This window comes from Bufo gargarizans, chromosome 11, assembly GCF_014858855.1.
Source record: "Bufo gargarizans isolate SCDJY-AF-19 chromosome 11, ASM1485885v1, whole genome shotgun sequence".
NCBI classification, from domain to species: Eukaryota; Metazoa; Chordata; class Amphibia; order Anura; family Bufonidae; genus Bufo; species Bufo gargarizans.
Genome location: NC_058090.1, coordinates 84,723,420 through 84,738,931, shown reverse-complemented (window position 1 = coordinate 84,738,931; position 15,512 = coordinate 84,723,420). Strand labels below are relative to the sequence as shown.

The 15,512-nt window shown below is 42.1% G+C and overlaps 1 protein-coding gene across 1 annotated transcript in view; it reads right to left on the bottom strand.

Moving 5' to 3' along the window:
• Window positions 1–6,996: 6,996 nt before the first annotated feature.
• Window positions 6,997–15,512, bottom strand: part of CASQ1 (calsequestrin 1) — a 55,688-nt gene continuing 47,172 nt past the window's right edge. Inside the window, exons 7-11 of the mRNA XM_044271492.1 lie at window positions 14,473–14,518; window positions 12,971–13,025; window positions 11,731–11,831; window positions 11,219–11,293; window positions 6,997–8,141 (exon numbers count right to left, since the gene is read on the bottom strand). Coding sequence (XP_044127427.1) covers window positions 7,917–8,141; window positions 11,219–11,293; window positions 11,731–11,831; window positions 12,971–13,025; window positions 14,473–14,518 — 502 coding nt within the window. The 3' untranslated portion in view covers window positions 6,997–7,916. The remainder of the gene's footprint in view (window positions 8,142–11,218; window positions 11,294–11,730; window positions 11,832–12,970; window positions 13,026–14,472; window positions 14,519–15,512) is intronic.

Genomic DNA, 15,512 nt, shown 5'->3' with positions numbered 1-15,512 from the left:
TCTAGGCTCTGAGCAAGAGAGGACAAAGTATGTTAGCTTTGGGTATAAGCCAAAGCCATTACCAATGGCTGAAGTTAGGTCTACCACAGAATACACCTTGAATGTGCAGTTGTGCCCCTAAGGTCCATTATGCCCATCAAAATTTAACCTTGTCACATGGTAGAGAACTTTGTGCCTCAACGTTTTTGGTACCAGATTGTGGTAGACCTGGAACAGTTTCAAGATGACATTGTCCTCATGGTTGATATAAAATGGTTGACCTATTTGGATGTACCATAAATATGGAATAAGTTGGTGGCCTGCTCTGTATTCTGACCCTAACTCCATGGAACACCTTTGAAATGAACCTCAACCCAACAACAACGAGTTTCATTGCTTGACATGGCTGAATTGACGGACATTCCCCAAGATCCTCTTTGTCTTGTAAACCCCCAACCACTCCATTTAGTAAAAAAAATGATCAAAAAATGTTGGCTATTGTTTGCTTGACAATGATGCCTTGGTTTATAAAAGATGTTGGCCATATTGATTGATTATGTGGAAGAGGTTGCTTATCTTGCTGACCTAAACTCCATGGAACTCCTACGGAATGAATTGGAACCATGAAATGTGACCCTGGCTTCATCATCCAATGGTTTCTACCCAGGCCTGTTTTTTTTATTTTTGGAAGCCCAAGTACAAGCTTTCTTCAGCCAAGTGAAAAATATGTAGCTTGCAACATAAAAAGTAGACAAGGATGCAGTCTACCCCAACTCTTCAGTCCAGAAGGTCCCACAAAGGTCAGGGATCAGTGGCCCCCCTTATCTAAATATTGGAATTGCTTAATATTTTGTATTACTCCTTCCTGTCTTTGACCGTGGCAGCCATCCCAGTGTCCACCAAGAGCCAATGCCAAGGTTTGATGTCTCCACTGAGGGAAGGAGGGGGGAATAAGAACCTAAGGAACCTGATAAGCTCCAAACCGTTTAAGACCTAGGCTTCCAAATGTTTGGCATCAATTTGTAAAGTTAGGTTCCTATGTCAGCATGGCAATGAAGTAGAAGAACTTGATGGCTCCTCAGAGTTATGACCCAAACTCTACTGAACACCTCCAGAATGAACGGCAATGTGAACTTTTGGGGGTTCTGAATCTCAGTGAGTTGGTATGGGATGTGCCAGAACACAAAGTTCAGATTTTTCCTCTGGTGATACCCATTACGGAGTCATTGCTCTTTAAAGAGAAAGATTTGAAGAAAGTAAGCAATCAAGTTGAGATACTTACCCACCTGTAATAACACACTTTAAGTGGATGTATTCAGCAATGATTAGTTTTTGGCCATAACATTTTAGGGTCACGTGACCCAAGTTGTTGCACCTGATGGTAATTTACAACCAGATGCTGCAAAATCACCGGCTTCTAGTTAAGCAAGGAATCAGAGTTTCTCTGAGTTCATTAGCTTCTGGCAATGTCAGGTCATTGGCTCGTAATACACATCACATCGATCTATAAGACAGCCTACCATGGTCAGCGAGTTTCTTCTGGCTTCTGATTCTGTTTTATTTATAAACGCTAATGGATGGCCATCACTTTATCTATAGATTCCTCTGCTGTTCCTGTAGCTGTAATCCACTGTGATTTTAGGCCTTGCTGTTAACCCGCAGTGCACCATACCATTCAGCTTATAATATTTTAGCATCTGTCAAAAAAAATAGGAGACTCCAAACATGAAAGAAAAAAAGACCTGCTCATGCCACCATTTCCTCCCTCATCATCAAGAGGACCTTGTGACTCCGGTTCTCTGCTCTGTCAATTTCATCACCATCAATAGAGTGGGGCTAGACAAGCTTCCATTCGCACTGAACCCCATCAGCAGTAGTTGTCTTTATGGTACATGTACATTTTCTGTCTCATGGAGACCTGGAATGAATCATCAGTCAAAAGGACTTATCTACAGTAGTGGTGTATATTTTTGCAGACGTAGACCACTTCTTGGCATTGAGGTCTGTTCTGGGTTGGTGGTGGGGTTTCTCCAAAACTCTGCTGTTCACTGAGTCATCCCCAAGGACTGACACTGCTCTATAGCCTTTGTGGTCTTCTCAGTACAGTGATACCTCGGTTCACGAACTTAATTCGTGAACTGACTCTGGTCGCGAACCGAATTGGTCGCGAACCGAGGCACATTTTCCCATAGGGTTCAATGTAAATCCGGTTAATCCGTGCTGACCTTTTTTTGGGGGGTTTTAAAGCACAAAAATATGAAACAAATTACAATACACATTAGTACAGTATAGTAATGTATAAAGAGAGGACACTAACCTTGCTTGAGATGACTTCTGGCATGGAGGAAGGCAGGTGGGAGGCAGTTATTGTTTGGGGGGAGAGTCCCCCTCCATAAGGACATCAGGGGGAACTGTACAATACAGTAAGTACAGTACTGTAGTACAGTACAGTATGTGCTAAAAAGCACACCAAAAATAAAAAAAATCACTTAAAATGTTTGCAGAGTACTCACAGTACTTTCTGTGTCTCTTCTTCTCTCCACGGTCTTCCTACAGGAAGTCACGACCATGTGACAGCCTGGAAATAGCATTAAAATGGCCGCGGCTCCTGTTCGTGAACCGAGGCGGAGTTCGTGAACCAGAGCATATTTTTATGAACTTTTCTGTTTGTGAACCGAGTTGTTCGTGAACAGAAGCGTTCGTGAACCGAGGTATCACTGTATTGAGTCGGTTGACCAAAGGCCACCAACCACCCTTCTTGTTGTATATACCCAGCTCTGTTTTTATCATGTGGTAGAAACTCCACATCTTGGACATCTGGTGCACTGGAAAGAAAATTAGATGTAAACTTGCTTGTTTGATTTCCTATCCTTTATATATACAGTCAGGTCCATAAATATTGGGACATGGACACAATTCTAACATTTTTGGCTCTATACACCACCACAATGGATTTGAAATGAAACAAACAAGATGTGCTTTACCTGCAGACTGTCAGCTTTAATTTGAGGGTATTTACATCCAATTCAGGTGAACGGTGCAGGAATTACAACAGTTTGCATATGTGCCTCCCACTTGTTAAGGGATCAAAAGTAATTGGACAGAATGATAATCATAAATCAAACTTTCACTTTTTAATACTTGGTTGCAAATCCTTTGCAGTCAATTACAGCCTGAAGTCTGGAACGCATAGACCTCACCAGACGCTGGGTTTCATCCCTGGTGATGCTCTGCCAGGCCTCTACTGCCACTGTCTGCAGCTCCTGCTTGTTCTTGGGGCATTTTCCCGTTCAGTTTTGTCTTCAGCAAGTGAAATGCATGCTCAATCGGATTCAGGTCCGGTGATTGACTTGGCCATTGCATAACATTCCGCTTCTTTCCATTAAACTCTTTGGTTGCTTTTGCAGTATGCTTTGGGTCATTGTCCATCTGCACTGTGAAGCGCCGTCCAATGAGTTCTGAAGCATTTGGCTGAATAGGAGCAGATAATATTGCCCGAAACACTTCAGAATTCATCCTGCTGCTTTTGTCAGCAGTCACATCATCAATAAATACAAGAGAACCAGTTCCATTGGCAGCCATACATGTCCACGCCATGACACTACCACCACCATGCTTCACTGATGAGGTGGTATGCTTAGGATCATGAGCAGTTCCTTTCCTTCTCCATACTCTTCTCTTCCCATCACTTTGGTACAAGTTGATCATGGTCTCATCTGTCCATAGGATGTTGTTCCAGAACTGTGAAGGCTTTTTTAGATGTCGTTTGGCAAACTCTAATCTGGCCTTCCTGTTTTTAAGGCTCACCAATGGTTTACATCTTGTAGTGAACCCTCTGTATTCACTCTGGTGAAGTCTTCTCTTGATTGTTGACTTTGACCCACATACACCTACCTCCTGGAGAGTGTTCTTGATCTGGCCAACTGTTGTGAAGGGTGTTTTCTTCACCAGAGAAAGAATTCTTCGGTCATCCACCACAGTTGTTTTCCGTGGTCTTCTGGGTCTTTTGGTGTTGCTGAGCTCACCGGTGCGTTCCTTCTTTTTAATAATGTTCCAAACAGTTGTATTGGCCACACCTGATGTTTTTGCTATCTCTCTGATGGGTTTGTTGTGTTTTTTTAGCCTAATGATGGCTTGCTTCACTGATAGTGACAGCTCTTTGGATCTCATCTTGAGAGTTGACAGCAACAGATTCCAAATGCAAATAGCAGACTGGAAATGAACTCTGGACCTTTTATCTGCTCATTGTAATTGAGATAATGAGGGAATAACACACACCTGGCCATGGAACAGCTGAGAAGACAATTGTCCCATTACTTTTGGTTCCTTAACAAGTTGGAGGCACATATGCAAACTGCTGTAATTCCTGCACCGTTCACCTGATTTGGATGTAAATACCCTCAAATTACAGTTGACAGTCTGCAGGTAAAGCTCATCTTGTTCGTTTCATTTCAAATCCATTGTGGTGGTGTATAGAGCCAAAAATGTTAGAATTGTGTTAACGTCCCAATATTCATGGACCTGACTGTATATCTCTCTGTTTTCTTGTCTCCGCCATGTCTATCATCAGACATATATCCTCAAGCAGATCAAAGCCTTCCGGGCCAGAGGATGGTTTCCATTTCATTGGTAATTAACTAGCTCGTCTGGATTGTCTTTCCTCCCAATCATCAGTGTTATTGTTTGTTGAGACTTTACTTCTTCCCTTGAGTGTCCCGTTTCCATAACATTGCATGTAGGCCCTTCATCAGTAGTACGCTCGCTTGTCTATAGTCATCATATAGCTATGTCCTCTCTACTTGGTTACCAGGCAACAATGAAGCCGTGTAGAAGCCTGAGATGAACTGAACCATGTTTTAACATTCTGACCCTTCTCTAATTATTTGTCACCATCATGAAGTAGGTCCTAATTTCCCTAAACACGGCCAGGTCACACAAGTTATTAAGCTGGTTATTATTCCACTCCTCTCATCCTCTGCTTTCCTTCCCAGAGATGTAAATCATATAGTACTTGGAGTCATGTGGTGGAGTTAGCCCCATGCTTAGATGCATGAGACATGGCGGAGTGAGCAGATAACCATCTATGATTGCCACAAGCGTGGATGATTACATTTTGGAAAAATTCTGCCAGCTGCAATTGCTTTGTGAATATGAAATGTATAGTTTGTTGTATCAGGATAATCACTAGATTCTTTTTTTTTCAGAATAATATAATAGATATATAACAGAAATGTAAATAGATATGTGGAAAACTGATAGATAATAGATAGATAGATATGAGATGGATAGATATAAGGTAGATAGATAGATACAGTAGATAGATATATATGGGATAGATAGGAGATAGATAGATAGATAGATAGATACAGGGGCGTAGCGCACCCCCCTTCCTCTTGTCAAATTCTTGATCTACCCCCTTCTCTCCAGCCGGGGGTGTAACTTGACCAGCATGCTCTTTCTATAATACTGGTGTCTTCTTATGCGGCACAAGGGTCTTTGGGCCACCTCAGGCTACATCTGCACCCCCTATAGCTACGCCCCTGGATAGATAGATAGATAGATAGATATGAGATAGATAGATAGATAGATATGAGATAGATAGATAGATACAGAGATATTAAATAGATAGGAGATAGATATGAGATAGAGAGATAGATATTAGATAGATAGGAGATAGATAGTGACTTGTTGCTATAGGTCACTTTCTTCTCTGTTCCGGGGACTCTTTTGTAGGTAGCACCTGTCAGTCAGGTATCACTTTTTGCTGCGCAGGATCCTGAATCATAAGCTGTTCAGATCCCCGGCTGAAGCGGAGGGAAGACATATAATTATAGCATAAGTCCCAGACTCAGAAGTGTGTATGATATATTATTATTGCCCTTGTTGTTTACGGTTAGATTGTAGTCTGGGTTAACCTTTCTGTGAGCAGCGCATTGCTAGGAAAAAAAAATGTGTTCAAACAACCTCCTCACAAAAATATTTACAAATTTGACAGTGGTGGAAGACATCTTGGAATCGTGGTCCTCCTGCTGCCGGAGACCCTCCAGTCTTCTAATGTGTCTCATATTACTAATCACCCTGTATATCTGCTGTATTTTCCTCCCAGTGATCCCATTTTCTCATACCACAGCTTTTCTGATGTTCTCCATGAAATAGAAGAGGGGGTGTGGCCTATAGGATGATTTAAGCATGGGTGGGGCACAGGATTTTTAAGGGGAGTGGCTAAACTGAAGTTTAGCTAGAGACAAAGATCCAGTATGTTGCCCTAGCCATGTAACGTATAATAGCTAGTTGTCTTCTTCTCCCAGTACCCAAAGGCCAACCCCCCCCCCCCCCCCCCCCAGCTATATAGCTAGTGTACGGAAGACATAAAAGCCAAAACCCATACCAGGCTCCTCCCTATTAATATGTGTCAATTATAGATATTGTATCTTCCAATATGATACAGAGGTTCCACCTTACACCAAGGCCCACATGAAGGCCTCATCTATTTGGCTGACAGTCGCAGACACCTCCACCCAAGCCTAAAGCTTCAGGATGGATCATTGTGAACACTTGATGTTTTATATCTATCCCATCAGCCCTATTCCACTGGTGATCCTTTTTCACTCACCTGCTATGATGCCAAATATGACAAAATCTTCAGTTAGTCATTACCATGGCATCTGTGTTGGCATGGAATTCAATGAATCTACTATCTCATCAGTCCTACGCCGTTCATATGTGTATGTATTGGTATCTAATGCCAAATGAGAAGAAAACACAATGCTGGCCAGAGTGGTAGCTTGAAGGAACAGCTGTGCCTGGGTCTACCACCAAGCGGATGACAACCACTGATGACATCACCCTTTAGAGGATCTACATGATAAAGTATAGAAGGGTTATATCGTTGTATCTTTAGCTTTTTAATGGTCCATGGTCCTGCCCGGTAGACCCCAGTTACTACCTCCACACTCCCATTTATAACTACTCCACAACCACCCCAATCTTCAGTCCCCAAGAAAGACACATACAAGATTTTGGGTGTTATCAATTTTCTTTTTCCGAATGGTGGGAATAGTTTTGTTTCTGCAGAAGTCACAGTAGAGAACCTTTAAGACCTTGACAGTGATGCATCAATTCATAGACTTGATTCTTTTCAATATAAATTTTGTGCAAACATCAAATGTCCAGGGGAAACAATATTTTGTGCAAAATGTCCAAATGTATGCACGCTAGAGACGAGAAGGGTACAACATGGGGGCATTCCAAATATGTTTTAAACTATACTGTGGGATAAGGGTTAATTACTAGGGCCAAAACCTTTATGTGACAAAAAGTTACAGATGGTCTAATAGCAGTAAAATGGTGTGGGCCATTGTGCAACCTTAACCAACCTGAAGTGCCAGTCAGGGAACTGGAAAACAGTCTTATAATTCAGACCTTCTCCTTGTAAACCCTCCTAACCATTTAGCATAGTCAAGAGGGGTCACGTTCCACCCAGTTACCTTTAGATCTGGAGTTGGAGCACTTGACCCTTTGATTGGCACTTCAGGAGCCATTTCAAGGCACAGTTTTGCCTGTTGGTTTGCCATTGAAATGTAATTTAATGTGTTCTCTTTAGTATAGGGTAATATGTGTTGTTTTGATCTTTAGTTGATTACACATAAGCGTATGCAAGACCCTTAGATGTCATGTGGTGATGAAATTTTCATTTTTGGGTGGCCCTAGTGGGTTGTAGAAGATATTCTGCAAAGTCCTTTGCCCACAGCACCTAGTCAACCATGTTTGTTGCAGATTTGTATTGTTTCATGTAGATGTTAAATGAATGGGATCAATGTGAAGCTCAACTGGCTTCCAAGAAGTCATATAAAAATATGTTAGTAAAGTTAGATTTTTGACGTGTGAACAACGTACATGTAATCTAGTTAGATGCTAACGACTTAATTAATGACTATTTAGTCATCGTCATCATCATCATCGTCATCATCGTCGTCATCATCATCATCGTCGTCATCATCGTCGTCATCGTCATCATCATCGTCGTCATCATCATCATCGTCATCATCGTCATCATCTTCAGTGTTTATATCTCCATCCAGAACATCTTCAATCCAGTCTTCCAGTTCATCTACAGTAGGCAGGTCTTCTTCATCATCCATGTCCATCCAAACACTGTCAGCCTGTAGGAAATGTCACATGCTTGTTAAATCTCAAAAAGTTCCAACATTAATCAAAAGCATTTGCCACCATATGGCTGAGTTCACACGGGCGAGATTTCCGCGCGGGTGCAATGCGTGAGGTGAACGCATTGCACCCGCACTGAATCCGGGGCTGTGCACATGAGCGGTGATTTTCATGCACGGTTGCTAGGAGATGATCGGGATGGGGACCCGATCATTATTATTTTCCCTTGTAACATGGTTATAATGGAAAATAATAACATTCTGAATACAGAATGCTAAGTAAAATAGGGCTGGAGGGGTTAAAATATTTTTTTACTCACCTTAATCCACTTGTTCGCGCAGCCAGCATCTCTTCTGTCTTCTTCTGTGAGGTAAAGGACCTGTGATGACGTCACTGTGCTTATCACATGGTCCGTCACATGATCCATTACCATGGAGATGGATCATGTGACGGACCATGTGATGAGCGCAGTGACGTCACCACAGATCCTTTACCTCACAGGTGAAGACAGAAGAGATGCCGGCTACGCGAACAAGTGGATTAAGTTGAGTTAATTATTATTATTATTTTAACCCCTCCAGCCCTATTGTACTATGCATTCTGTATTAAGAATGCCATTATTTTCCCTTATACCATGTTATAAGGGAAAATAATACAATCTGCACAAGACCTAACCCAAACCTAAACTTCAGTGAAGAAGTTCGGGTCTGGGTATCACATACATTTTTTTTATCACGCGCATGCAAAACACATTGCATCCGCGCGATAAAAACTGAACAACGGAACGCAATCGCAGTCAAAACTGACTGCAATTGCGTACCTACTCGCGCGGGTTTGCCGCAACGCACCCGGGACGCATCCTGAACAAATCCGTCACGCCCGTGTGAACCCAGCCTATAAGTCACAGATTCTTGTCCGACAACCAAAGCATCTATGCTTAAATGGGTTGTCCATTTTGGATAATTCCTACTTTGTCAAGTTGATCACACAGTGGAACCGACTCGAACTCCCAGCAGTCTGTGAAACCTGGCTTTGAGTGCTCTATTTCTCTGCAGCACCTCCACAGGGGAAATTAAGCATTACATGTGGCCCAATCAAATCAATGGGTTGTCTTTCTAATTTGAAAATTACAAGTCCTACAGCATGAATGATGCTCATGAGAGAAAAAAGGGGCAATTTATAATCTCCCTTGTGCCTGAAAAGTTGGGTTAAAAAAATCTATGTGTTGATAAATCTCCCCAAAGATCCTGAAGAGAGGACCCCCCTTTATCAACTCAAAACTCCCTAATAGGGTGAATAAAAATAGGTTTTCTAAATTCTTAAACTCAGTTGGCAGCATAGACGATGAAGTGGGACAATACTGTCAAGGACTGTTCATGGAAATCTTTTGAAAACCTCTGACAGAAGAGCCTGGTATTGCAGAAGGATTCTAGGAAAATGGATCAGATCCCCACTGTGAAGTTGGCATAGCTGGCACGTGGAAGGCCTGAGAACTATGAGATGTTTCATAATTGTTGGTGAAACATCTCACCATCTATGGTCAGAATTGAAGAAAATCAAACAAAGTAGCAGTTCCTTTGTAAACCACGGCTCAAGACAGAAGCTTGACTGACCTGGGATATGACAAAGAGATTTTATGCAACCTGATACTGTAATGTGTTCATTATATAGTCATCATGAAGAGGTAAGTCTGCCGACCACCGTCAGATTGTTAAATAGCACAGCTGAATCGTCTAAAGAAAATGAACAAACCTTCAGAGTGTCGTGCTGTCACACACAACATTACAGGGGGCAGCCGAAGAAAGCAGTAATTATGTTCCACAGAAAGAACATATGAGATCAGGATAATAGACAGCCGAAATGGAAGTCATGAAGGCAGGTGGAACAAAAGCTTTCAGAGGGGCATTTATACATGTGGAAGGTTGTAGACAAAACGAGAGAGAGAGAGACCTTACTGATCACCAAGTTCAAAGGAAAGATAGGTCTTAGTGGGTGGGGGGAAATGGTTACCGAACAAAAATACGTGAAAAGGCAGCACAATGTCTGCGGCGGTGAATCACGGATGAGACAGTTCATTAGTTACAAGGATTGAAAGATGAAGTGGTGCAGGTCCCAGAGCTTGTGAGAAATGTTAACCAGATGGGTCTACACGCTTCGAGATAGATCTGATACTATTAAGCAAGTGTTATAAAGAATAATTGGAAAACAGCTCTGAACCAAAGTAACTGCAGGAAGGCCTACGTATGAATAGAGACTAGAAAGAGGAGAATTCTTGTAGTCTACATTTGATCACGTGTTACCATGGTATCTCATCTCTTCCACCACGTCTTACAATGGTGATATTTATTGTATTGTTGTTCTCTTTAAGGTACATTATGAATCAGCTGCAGATCCTTCCACTTCTTCTGGTACTTGACTGTCACATTGTTTGATCGTTCAGTCAATATTATCATGCCCACCTGGTCAGCTTCGATAAACCATCGTAGAGATCTGAAGTGTAGCCAGCCCTTACAATACATTTCTTTTAATTAGTAAATGGATGTTTAATTTAAAAAACATACAAATCTCATTTTATTACTGAGTCATCCAGGCTTTACAGAAATGCACAGTCACTGCTCTCTCCCACCCATCCTCTCTCTCTGGCTCATCTGTTAGGTGCTGGGCATGGTCTATGGCCCTTTAGGAGTTAAGAGTTACAGATATCAGGTAGGTGAAACATTTGTTTTTACCAGGGCTGGCATAAACCACTGGGAAAAATTTTAGATGGGTTAATCGATTCTTAAGACACATAATTTGACCCGAATTTAAAAAAAAAGAAATTGGATTTGTTAGAATCACAATTTCTTGGGATTCAGTTTGAGAGATTTTTCTGAGACAGAGATGAGAGAGACATTCCCAGGCATTTAAAGCACTTTAGATTAGAGCAGAATCAATTAATACCTGATTTGGACAAATCAGACCCCAAACAATGTTAATATATTTGCACATCTCAAGTATGAGCCCAATTGAAAGCTCTTAAAGGACATCCATTGGTGTAGGCCAAGACTAGAAGTAGAGTTTCACCCATACTTACATCTGTCACATTCACCACACCGATGTGAGGGCGGGACAGGTCAATGCCAAACTTCTCCTCCCAGTAGGGAATCAACTGAAAAAGAAAAGAAAGTAACGGAATAAAGAAAACACACAGATACAATTCTCCACACGTCTCATCAAATTCTCTTCTCATTACTATTCTTGCACCCTGCTACAGAGTTCCCTCACACTGAAGGTGCCAAGAATGCCAATGACATGTGGTTCAGCTTTTCCAAGTGTGCAACCATCTTGGACTGCACGCTATTCAACTAAAATACTGCCTTTGTTGTACATTTAGTTGAAAGTCCTTGTGAGTCAGGCAGGGAGATAATGGTCTACTCGTAAAGTATACAAGTACCAGAAGGAACTACCAGTTCTACAGGGACACTTCATTTAAATTTTAATTCAAATCCAGAAATGTTTTTGTAAAATGTGTTACGCGGAAAATTACAAACTCTGAGTACATAACACACTTTCGAACTTATCAAACCAGTAGTCAAGTTTTCCTACCAATGGGAAGTCCTCAGGGTCGATCCAGATAATGCTGAGGTCTGGGTTATCTGTATTGTCTTCTGCAACTTCTTTGAGGATTTCCAGAAACTCATAACCATCTGAAATGCAGATTATGGACAAGGGGGGTCATTTACGAACAGCTATATGGCACTTTTGTGTTCTTCCCCCTCATGTCAGATCTAAAAAAAGGGGCGTGGCGTGGTTGGGAAAGGGGATGAGCCGGTAGGCCTGTCTCATTCACCATTTTCTATGCCTGGTTTAGGAAGCCATCTTACACTTACAATTGGTGGTGGATATGCCGAAGTTCTGAAGAGGCTGGGGTCTCTACATAACTTCAGCGATCCACCACCAGCACAGGGGCTTAAACACCAGTCTTAATAGATGTGCCTCAAGATCTCTCCATAATTCCAGGGCTTTCCTTGCCTTAGGTTTTTTTTTTTTTGCAGCTAGTAAAAGGGGTTATCCAGGAAAAGATATTTATGACTTTACTCAGGATAGGTCATCAGTATCAGATCTGCGGGAGTGAGACACCCCAGACCCCCGCAGATCAGCTGTGAAATGTAAGATAATTTTTCTGACTATTGGATGAAAATATTAATCGTGGCCTACTTCTTTTCAGATGATTATTGTCTATCATCTTTTAGCTGAAATGATCGTTCATTGGTTAATATTAGCTGAAGAACATTTGTTTTGGTTGTAATTGTCCATTTTGATCAACTTTAGACTAATGTGTATGGCCACCTTAACTGTTAATGATGTAATTGATTCTTAGAAAAGAGAACCATTGGGTTCCTCAAATCATCTTTGTAGCCAAAGATAGAATTTCTTCTTTCATTTTTAAAAATACCTTCTTGGAAATTGCAACAAAAAAAAAAAAGAATTGATGGAGATGGTTTGATATTTTTACACCAGGTTGTTAAGATTTTGATGTTTGAGAATATTAAAATATACAAGGGCAAAATTGACTCAATTTTAGATGTTCGTCTACCTGTCCATCGCCAGAGGTGATCTTAGCTGGCAGCCAAAGTTAGACTTGTTGAGCTGTCCCCATTCTCACTTCCCTTATATACACATGGAGGTTTGGACTATGTGTGACTTTTGAAAAACATTGTTGGCGATTCTGGTGTCTCAAAAAGAGGTGAAGAAAAGTATGACTGGGTGTGATCTTTTAGATGTGCTTCAGTATGGATTTGTTTTCAATGTTTTTATCTGCTACCTTAAAATCTGAAATATTTACCAGGGTCGTCCTCCTCTGCAAAAGCTACAATGTGGATTCCATTCAAATCATCTTCCTACAAGAAAAAACAAAAACCAGCAGACATAATTAACACAAGGAAACAGACTGGTTCTTATAAGTTAGAAAAGGTTTTTAATGGATTCAGGGGAGAAGAAATGTCCCCTCAAAAAACTCACGTGTGGGGCAGTGCATGTGAATATGGCTTCCGGGAGCCCTGTTAATCTGTCATTTGTTCCAATAGGGTCTAGTGATAATTTTAGAAGCCCAAAGAGAACTTCCAGGGGCTTTTTAGGAGTCTTAAGTTGGTCAAACACAGTACATAAATAGCAGTCACCCCCACCCCCCATTTTAGCAGGACTGCAATCCTTTGTATATAGGGCTTCCCAACGACATCATGTAGTTGTATTTCCACTACCTGATCCTCTTCGTCTTGGGAACATAAGCTGCTTCCGAAGGTGTTCTCAGAACTTTTCATTCATGGGATCTGGTGGACCCTTACTAGGGGTATGGTTGATCCTGGGCTGAGAGATGGCAATAGTGCATATAAAGATGCAACTGGATGGATTTTTATTGTCCAGGCCATGTTTTTTTTCCTGTTGAAAAGTATTCTCTAACTACCTAGGGGCATGGTGGACCCATACTGGAGGTCTGTTAGATCTTCAGCTAAGAAGTTTGGATCCAGGTTGGATCCAACTAGGGTGGGATTTTCCTGTCTGAGCCTCGTTTTACCCAAGAGATACGGAACCCAAAGTCATAACTGAGCTTTCCTTCATCTGAGGCAAAACTACTGTTGACTGCTCTCTCCCTGTATCCAAACACCCTGGCCTAAGCAAAGTGCCCCCTGGCAACTAGCACCCAGGGCACATGCCCCCGCTGCCTCCAGTAATTCCTCTGAAGGAACCTCTAACAACCCAGTATTTATAAAGTCTGGGAGACCCTTGGCTGGTAGGGTCTCCTGCTCTAAAGAAATAGCAGACACAAGTATTAATGGAGACATTAGGACTGATGCCTGCTGACTATGTGTTTACTATGTCTATGTTCAGCTTCAGGTATTGACAAATGTAGTCATTATTCCCGTCACTTTGACTCTTGTTGCTTGTATACATTTCGTCCGCCTGTATTACATCTGTTACTTATTACTTTCATTAGTTCTGCTTTGCATCCCCTATATGAATCTCTGTGATGATACATCGAGTCACGGCCTCCGTGAGTCACGGCTATGTGAACACAGTATATACCGCCACATAGAGCACATTAATAAGGGCATGCAGGTTTAATGAGCGAGATCAGCTGGGATTTGATGTATTGATATACTTCATACAAAATCAATTGGAAAAAATATCTAATTAAGTCACCAAACAAACAGTGTAATGTAAAATGCCTCATATATACAGGGTGTCAGTCCAAATCACCATCCACATCCATGTCCACACAAACTGATGTCGATGGTGAGTCTTGGTAGTTCTCTGGCACCAGTTAAGGATGAGGTGAACTACACTTACCCAAGTCTCGTACATGCTGTCAGGCTGGAGCTTTCTCAGTGTTGGTCTGGAAGACATAAGAAAGCATCTTTGTAAACTACAGAACTATCGGAAGGTGACCCTGGACATTACAGGAACATAATAAACATAAAGAGCGCCAAGAACATATTAAACTTTATTTTTGGTGGAAGTCAACTTATAGATTCCTACCTAAGCAGTGGTCTATCTCATGAAGGGCTGCTATCTACCTACAAAGTCTATATTCGCCAAGAGCCCCCAAAGTACAGTGGCCAAAGACCCAGTTGAAGGATATATGATCGGTGTGGGCCTCAATAGTGACCTTTTATTTTCTGTAGTCAGAATATGGTTTTCTCACGTGTTTTTTTTTTTAAAGCCTCATCGTTTTTAAGAATACTGGTCACTCACTATGGATAAATACACTACACCTTCAACACAGAGAGTTATCATTATAATGGGGGCACTATGGCTATTGTAATGTGGACACTATGGCCGTTGTTATGTGGACACTATGGCTACTGTTATGTGGACACTATGGCTATTGTAATGTGGACACTATGGCTATTGTAATGTGGACACTATGGCTATTGTTATGTGGACACTATGGCTATTGTTATGTGGACACTATGGCCATTAGCCCATTATAAGGGGCACCTGAACTGTGGTTATGGGGGCAGGGCACCTGGGCTGTGGTTATAGGGGCAGAGCATCTGGGCTGTGGTTTCAGGGGCATGGCACCTGGGCTGTGGTTACAGGAGCAGGGCACATGGGCTGTGGTTACAGGGCACCTGGGTTGTGGTCATGGGGGCAGGGCACCTGAACTGTGATTATAGGGGCAGGACACCTGGCCTGTGGTTACAGGGCAGGACACCTGGGCTGTGGTTACGAGGGCAGGGCACCTGAACTGTGGTTACAGGGGCAGGACACCTGGGCTGTGGTTACGGGGGCAGGACACCTGGGCTGTGGTTACGAGGGCAGGGCACCTGGACTGTAGTTATGGGGGCATGACACCTGGGCTGTGGTTATAGGGGCAGGGCACCTGG